This window comes from Malurus melanocephalus, unplaced genomic scaffold (genome assembly GCF_030028575.1).
Source record: "Malurus melanocephalus ecotype Western Australia unplaced genomic scaffold, MMel_1.1 scaffold_644, whole genome shotgun sequence".
NCBI lineage: Eukaryota > Metazoa > Chordata > Aves > Passeriformes > Maluridae > Malurus > Malurus melanocephalus.
This window is the reverse complement of record NW_026623876.1, coordinates 22,279-30,100: the sequence shown is the minus strand read 5'-3', so window position 1 is coordinate 30,100 and position 7,822 is coordinate 22,279. Positions and strand designations below refer to the sequence as shown.

Sequence of the window (7,822 nt, the reverse complement as noted above, 5' to 3'; positions counted from 1 at the left end):
GGGTACTCACAGTCCGTGTACTGCTGCAGCTGGGCGAACTCGGCGGGGCTGAGCGAGATCCACACGCCATCGCTCATCTTGGGCCCGCGGCGGGGGCCACCGGTGGCCGGTGCTGCCGTGCCAGGCTCGGTGCCAGCCGCTCGGTCACATCGTCACGGCCATGGCATCGTCCAGCAGAGCCCGTGGGCAGCACAACCTGGGGCTTGGGGCACCCGGTCAGCAGCGTCCTCCCTGGAGGGGCAGAGAGAGAGGAGGGGTCAGGGTCAGGGGAGGCAGAGGCTGGGTCCTGCTGCCACGGCTCCCTGGGGACAGTCACCTGCATTAGGGGGGTCTGTGGGGCAGGGGGTCTGTAAACTGGGGTGCCAGGGGGGGTTCCCAGTTGGGGAGGGTCCCACTGCAGATGTGGGGGATCTGTACTGCAGGGACAGGGTGAGCACAGGGCACCTCRCTGTGTGAGCATTGCCAGGGCTGGGTGTCCCTGGGGAAGCCACTCAGCCACCCACAACAGCCACAGCTCCCKGTGGCCACAGGGGGTGGCTGGCAGAGGTCAAGAAAACACCTCGGGCAGGGAAAGGAACTGGACACCCCCAACATTTTCGAGGGCAACCCTGCATGGGGAGCAGAGGGAAGGGTGCAATTATTTAAAGAAGATGCAACAACAGGAGGCAGGGAATCCAAGAGAGTAGAAACTTCCAGCTTACTCCTGCACCTTTGAAGGCAGTGCTTACGTCCAGGGAATAATTGAAAATGAAAATCTACAGCCAAAACTGGGCACAAGGGTAAAACCTGTGAGAAACCACAGAGAAACCCCAAAGGGCCCTCTCCAGCCCACCTGTTTATAGGCTTCAAACTTATCAGTTTTTCATTTAACAGAACTAGTCATCAGGCAAAGGGCCGCATTTGGAGGACGTGGTTGTTGTCCAAGGAGTTTGATCTCCATTTGAGGGCTGTTTCCCTGGCTCCCAGTTTCCACCAGCCTGAGCAGACAGACTGGAGAAAGCAGAGCAAGGATGAGCTGGGAAAGGTCACTTTCCCACTTGGGATGATGCTCGGGGAGCACCCCCATCCCCCAGCTGGCTGTACCTTTGATTAAAGTGAACAAGTGATTTTGGGGAGCTGTCGGGTCCCACACCAACCCCAGATGGAGTCCCTGAGGTGCACCAGGACACATTTACTGCAGTTAAACATCACAGCTCTCCTTAGTCCTGCCCCGAACTTTCCTCCCAGGAGAACAAATCACTGTGGTCTTGTTCCACCCCTCCATGCCCTGGGATTTCCTGGCTGTTCTTGAGGCTGCCTGGAGGTCTGGGGTGTTTGGAGACCCCAAAGGGCACTGCTCCTGCCCAGGGTGGCTGTGCCAGGATAGGGAGCAGTGCCCTCCCTGCCCTGCCCTGTGATAACACACAGTCCTGGGGAAAATCTCCCCTTCCCACCCTCCCTGGGGCCCTGCAGCCCCATGGCAACTCCCCCCAGCCCTGACTATCCCAACTCTTTGTCTCCATTCCACCAACTGGGACAGGCTGGGTGCAACAGAGGCAGGGCCTGGAAAGAACTACCCGGATCCTCCCACACCAGCACTGGTTTTGTGGGGATCTTCRTCTCGGTGAAAGCACAAGCAAGAACACGGTGTTTGCTCCTGTCCTGGATGATGGGTTTGACCCAAAGGATCTCAGAGGCTGGTCCAGAGGAGCTCGGTCTGTAAGAAATGCCCAGGAACGCACACAGACTCCATATTTCCTGGCAAACAAGCTGTGTGATTTGATCAGAACCTCTTTTTAATCCTAAACTTAACCGAGGAGTGGCTGAGAGCGCAGAACTAGCCAGAAGAAAAGGCAAAAGGGGCCTGGCTGGCTCCAGCTCCCCAGAGGAGTTCGGGGGCACTGAACCCTCCCAAAACAGAGGGCAGCCAAAATCTCCCTCGCTCCTTTTGATGGTGGGCGATGGGGCAGCACAAAGCACCAGGAGGAAAGCAAAGCAAAGCAGAGCTAATTGGGCCATCCCAAGGGGCTTTCCCCCAGCAATTGCTGGAATAACAAATGCCACTCCTGGCGCGTCAGCCTCGGATTTCAGGAAGGGCAGGAAAAAAAGCCTCCTCAGGAATCCAGCTGCTCCTCGTTTGGCCGCCCTCTGAATTGTCAGCGGCAAATTATGTTCTATTAAATCAAATTTGCCTCTCGCTAAAAATAGCTCCCCTACTAGTGTTACAAATAACACCGGATTACCCTGCCTGGAGGCGCTCACCGGGACACGGCCCCTCGCCCCCTCCTCGCTCCGTGCCTGCGGGGTGGGCACCAGTGTGGGCACCGGCGTGGGCACCGGCCTGGCGTGGAGTGGCCGGGGAGGATGGACAGGGGGGACAATGGAGCCTCTTGACCCCTCCTGGGGGAATAAGGGGAGCTCTGGGGAATGGAGCATCCTGMCGGCTCCAGCGATGGAGGAGGTGCTGGTGATGGAGCAAGCAGAGGAGCTGGCGATGGGAGCCAGGGCGCAGCCTTGTAGGGCCCGAAATGTGTCAGTGAGGGGATGGCAGGAGGGAGCCAGCCACGGGCCTGTCCCCAATGGTCAGTGCAGCCCGGACGAGCGGCAGGACTGAGCAGTGAGCAGTGGAACGTGTCAATGTCCCTAAGAAAGGGCCGTCCGGTGTCCAGGGATGGGGGACTCCCAGGAACAGCCCAGGATGGCAGAGGAGGTGTTTTTTCCAGCCAGACATCCCAATCCAGAGCCTCTTCACCAGCTCCAGCCGCTTCCATCCCACAGCAGAGCACTCTGGTGTCACCATGGCATTGGGGGGGCTTGTCCTTCTGCCACTTGCCCAGGACCATGGCTACTGATGGGGAATTAATTGTGCCCACGGTGGGCAGGGACCAGAGGCGATGGGCTGGCAGCTCCCGGGGCCGGYAGAGCCTCCAGCCCCCCATCAGTTTCACAGGAGGGCATGGATGGGGCTGCAGCACATGTCCCGCAGGAGATTTCTGCTTCCCATGCTCTTTGGGAAGGTAAAACACCTCTCCTTGAGCCGCAGGAGGCGGCAGGAGGAGGCAGCGCTGCTCAGGGAGCTCCTCACGCTCCTGCCGAGCACGCTGGCACACGTGCAGGGTGTGTGGCTCCCTGGCAGCACCGGGACAGGGCACGGCTCGATGCCGATGCCGGGCTCTTCCCTGCATCCCTGCCCGGGCCCGCAGGATGCCACAGTCACGCGCCACATCTCCTGGGGCAGAAGTGTGGCAGGTCCCTGCAGGAATGGCATTTTCCAGGCCTTCCCCCCCTCATCTTTTGGAAAGATCAGCCTATTTTTGTGTTGGATGGGGAGAGGCCCCTGAGGCTGTGGGTGGAGTATAAATCCCTCCTGTCCCACTGCAGCAAACAAACCCCAACCAAGTCACGCTCAAACTATTTTCTGCAGCGACAGGAGAAGGCGCTTTTCTGCGTTTTGCCAGCCCAAGAGGGCGTTCAGGATTGGCTTTTTCCATTCTCCAAACCTGTTGCTGTCAACACATTGCCCTGACCCTTTGACCACCCACCCACACAGAGCAAGGCACGCCGTCCAGGTACCTGACACCAACTCTGCTTTGGGCACTCTCGTGGCACCAGGGCGGTAAAAGGGGCTGGCAGAGGTGCCCAGAGGTGACACAGGGGTGGCCAAACCCAGCCCTCCGGCCCCGGGGCTGGGCTGTGCTTGTACCCACTCCCAGCTGGGTGCAGGGAGAGCTCGGCTCAGCCTTGCTCAGCGGGACCCAGCGCAGATCCCTCGGACCTCGCCCACCCGCCAGGGCCGGCACAGCTTCGCTCACACCCCAGGGACACCAACAACTTCCTGATTCACTACTGCTGCGTTTTTAGAGAATTATTMTGAGTTCAGAGCAGACTGGATCTGAGCTAGGATGCCTTCAGAGCAAGACCCTTCCCTTGCCATSGCCCCTGCAGGTCCTTCTCAGTCCAGAAAAGCCCCTTCCCACAGCAGACAGGGAAGCAAACGCTGGCCCTGCAGCCTGAGGGCTGGGATCCTCCCCGGGATTCCAGCTCCACCACCTTGCCACACAAGCCCAGGACTTGAGGACACCTACAAACCWGGCAGACGGAAGCCCTGGCTCTGTCCCTGCGGCCGTGAGTCCCACGGGTTAACCACACCTTGTGTGGGATAACGCTGCTTCCCGATTGCTTTGAAACACGCTCTTCCCTTTCATCCCCCAGCACAACCTGCAGAACAAGTCACACCCAGCTCCTTCCCCAGGCCAGCCACGCCGAGCACCTCCTCAGCCCTCCTGCCCTCCAAAGCCAACGGCCCCGGCAATCTTTGCTTRACGAGAAAGGCACTGACGAGCTTTACCGGCCGGGCAGCACACAGGAACAGCTGGATTGGGCTGTTCTTCTGCCCAGCCAAAGGACGGGTGCTTTTATGGCCAGGCTGAGAACCGACACATGCTGAGACACCAGTGAAGGTGCTGGAGCCCCCCGRGCTGCTTTAGGGGCTCGCTGGTTGCCATCCTCCTCACCCCGGGGACAAGGGTWCGCTGCCCTCTCCTTCTCCACCCTTCGGGAGCCTTTCCTCAGGAGCGGAGCCACCCGCCCGGGATCCCCGATTGCCCAAGCCCAGCGCTGCCCCGCCGCTCGGGAAGGGGGAAGGGTCGGGGCTCCGAGGGCAGCGGACGGGGATCGACGGGCGCTGTCGAGCCGGTCCCGCCTGGGGTGGGGGTCCCGCGTGGATCGGGGGGTTTGCCCAGGGCCGAAAGGGGTGAGCCCCCGTCCCCCCGCGTCCCCCCGCCGCTGTCCCCTTACTTGGCGGCGGCAGCGCGGTGCCATCGGCGGGACGGGCCGGGGCGCTCCGGCGGTGGTGGCTCGGCGGCTGGCGATGCCTGGCAGCGCTGGGCAGCCCGGCGGCGGGGCGGGGATGGGGGGATGCGAACGGGCCCGGCCCGCCCCGCCGCTCCGCTCCGCTCCGCCCGCCTCCGCCGGCACCGGGCGGCCGGGCGGGGGGGGAGGAGGAGGACGAGGAGGAGGAGGAGGAGTTGGAGGGAAGAGCCCGGCGGCCCCGACCGCGCCCCCGCCCTCCCCGGGCCCGGGGCAGCTCCGGGGAGCACCGTGTCGGGAGCCGCCGGCTGCGGGGGCGGCGGGAGCGCCGTTTCCACGAGAAAACTCATTTGCGATGAATTTCCACCTCCCCACCGCGGCAGGGTTTTCCTCGCTTCCCGCTGAGCACGCACACTGCCCCTCAGCCCCGACGCTCCCCGTCCCCATCCCCTGCCCTGTCCTTGTCCCCGTGCCTATCTCCATCCCCATCCTAACCCCATCCTCGTCCCCACCCCTGCCCCATCCCCTTCTTCATTCTCGTTCTTGTCCCAATCCCCTTTCATGCCCCTATCCCTTTCCTCATCCATATCTTCATCCCATGCTTGTCCCCGTCCCTGTCCCCGTCTCTGTCCCCATCCCAGTCCCCATTTCCCTCTCTCCCCTTCCCCCCCATCCCCCTGCCCCTCGTCTCTCACTTTCCAACAGTTTCACGCATGGCAAAGGTTGCTCTTTCCTCAGAAACAGAAYAAACCGCCGAACACAAACAAACAAAAAATGCCAAAACAGATAAAAAGCATTTTTATTTTCTTTCCATGACGCGTCTGCCTGCCTGCTCGGGAGTGACACTATTTCAGGCATGTCTATTATTTATGTTTCGCTATATTTATATTAATTAGAGACGCCATCCACGTACGTAGCTCTCCAACTTCAAAAAAAGCAGGAGAAGGGGACTGACAKCTGGGACTGAACTTTCTTGAGAGAAACAGGAGCAGGTTCCTCAGCCAGAGCTGTTCACTRTGTGCCAGTCACAGATGAGGTTCCTGCTCTACATGGGGATCTCTCCAGTCTCATCCCCRCTTTCCCTCCCTCCCTCCTGGCTGGGACCCCAGAGAGATGGGTTGGGGCTCCTGGCTGGGATGCTGGGAATGACAGAGTCCCCAGATCTGTGCCAGTTTTAGGGGAGATAGAATCATGGAATCATTTAGGTGGGAAAAGGCCTCTGAGATTGAAGGTGGCACTTGTCATCTGTGACTGGGAACGAGGAGAACCCCCTCAATGAGCTGACTGGTCTCTTCTGATGGGCTGTGCYGAAGTGCAGGGCAGTCTCACATTCTGGAACAGTGGGAAGAAGACCCTGAGCTCCCTGCTCCCACCCATGCCAGCACCTCCCTCTGTAACCTGTGTCAACACTGAGCCACAGCAGGTGACATCTCCTCTCCCCTRAGAACAGTGTCCCAGCCCTGTCCTCATCCTGTCTGGCTTAATTCAACATCCCAGGCATGGGGACTGGGCTGGGGACCAGGATGAGGRTGGAGAAGCGGGGCCTGAGAGCAGTGCAGGGCTGATGGGATTTGGGGAAAGCCCAGAGAGAAATTTATAATAAATGAGTTTTATCATTTATTATCAACTGTTGCAGGGAGGCAACAGTTTGCCAGACACATGGTGAGAGGAGGAGGAGGAGGAGGAGGATGAAGAAATCTCCTGGCCAGACACCTGCTGCTGTCTGCGTCCAGGGTGCCAGGGCACGTGGTCTGGGGGCTGGGCAGGAGGAGACCTGGCCAGAGCTGGTGAAATCCCCCCTGCAGGGGCTCAGAGCCCTTTTCCCAAAAGAAAACTTGCACCAGTGGACTCCTTGCCCAGCTCAGGGCTGATCCCAGCCTGCGTGGGAGCAGCTCACTCAGGATGCATTATCACCTCCTGCAATAATTTCCAGCCAGCAGCAGTCTCCCAGGGCTTTCCAGACATCCAGGAGCTCCCACAGGTTTYCCAGCCATTGGAATAACCCTGCAGGAGTGGGGCAGGAATATTTTTTCCAGGCAGAGTGGGAGCTTGACCATGAGAAGCTGCTGGCCTGGTGAGATGTGGACTCCTTCGCTCTGCCCTGACTTTGCTAACGCTCTGCCAGGGCTATCGGTGAAATTCTCTGCACTCCCAGATGAGAGAATTTAATTCTTTCCCTGCATCCAAGTAAGTATCCCTTCCAGGGATTAATTAGTAAATTAAAAGGGTAGAAAGGCTAAATTATCCTTATGAGGCACAAGCCCTGTGATGATGTGTCTCTCTTGCAGGTCTGCGTGCTGTGTCCTGACACACTCCCGGTCCAAAAGGGGCTGCAGCTGCAGGTTCATCCCCAGATTCATTCCTTTAGTGGGACTCTGGGGGCAGCTGGGGGAGGGTGAGAGATCCACTGATTCAGAGTCTGGAAGCCCTGAGGGAGGAGGAGGAGGAGGAGGATCCCTGTGCTGGGGTGGCGGTGTCCCCGGGCCAGGGGTGCTGGCAGGAGCTCTGAAGCCTCTGAGTGCTGCCCCCACACACACAGGAGGAAAAGCCCAGTTTGGAGAAGCAGGAAGGACATGGGATGATATTCTGGGGATTTGTAATGCCTTCCCAGTCCCTACCAGCTTCTCAACTCTCCCTGCTGTGCCAGTGGCTCCCTGGGGTGACCAACCACCCCCCAAACACCCCAGAGCTGTGCCCGCAGGTGTCCCTTGGCACAGCCCCCCTGCCAAACCCCTGTCAGAGCCTCACTCTCCAGAGGAAGGTAAGGGAAGGGTTAACTAGAGCTGCAGCCCCATTTTCTATCCCTGTCCAAAAAAGCCATTACATTTTGCCTGGCAAAAATTGTTCTGCTTAAGCCTGAGTCACTTATGATTCCTCGTTCTGACGCTCTGTGGTTTCTCCTTTTTCACTGGTTGCCCTGGCACAGCCCAAACGCTGCAGGGAGCAGCAGAAAAGGGGCTGAACCCCCCTCCCTGCCCACYCTGGGCACGCAGGGTCCCAGGAGATCTGCTCTGCCAAGGATGGGCGCTGATCC

The 7,822-nt window shown here is 59.5% G+C and overlaps 1 protein-coding gene across 1 annotated transcript in view; it reads right to left on the bottom strand.

The window, feature by feature from the left end:
- Positions 1-4,929, bottom strand: part of LOC130583929 (diacylglycerol kinase beta-like) — a 24,331-nt gene extending 19,402 nt beyond the window's left edge. Inside the window, exons 1-2 of the mRNA XM_057383608.1 lie at positions 4,777-4,929; positions 11-231 (exon numbers count right to left, since the gene is read on the bottom strand). Of these exons, the coding sequence (XP_057239591.1) occupies positions 11-77 (67 nt within the window). The 5' untranslated portion in view covers positions 78-231; positions 4,777-4,929. The remainder of the gene's footprint in view (positions 1-10; positions 232-4,776) is intronic.
- Positions 4,930-7,822: the final 2,893 nt, after the last annotated feature.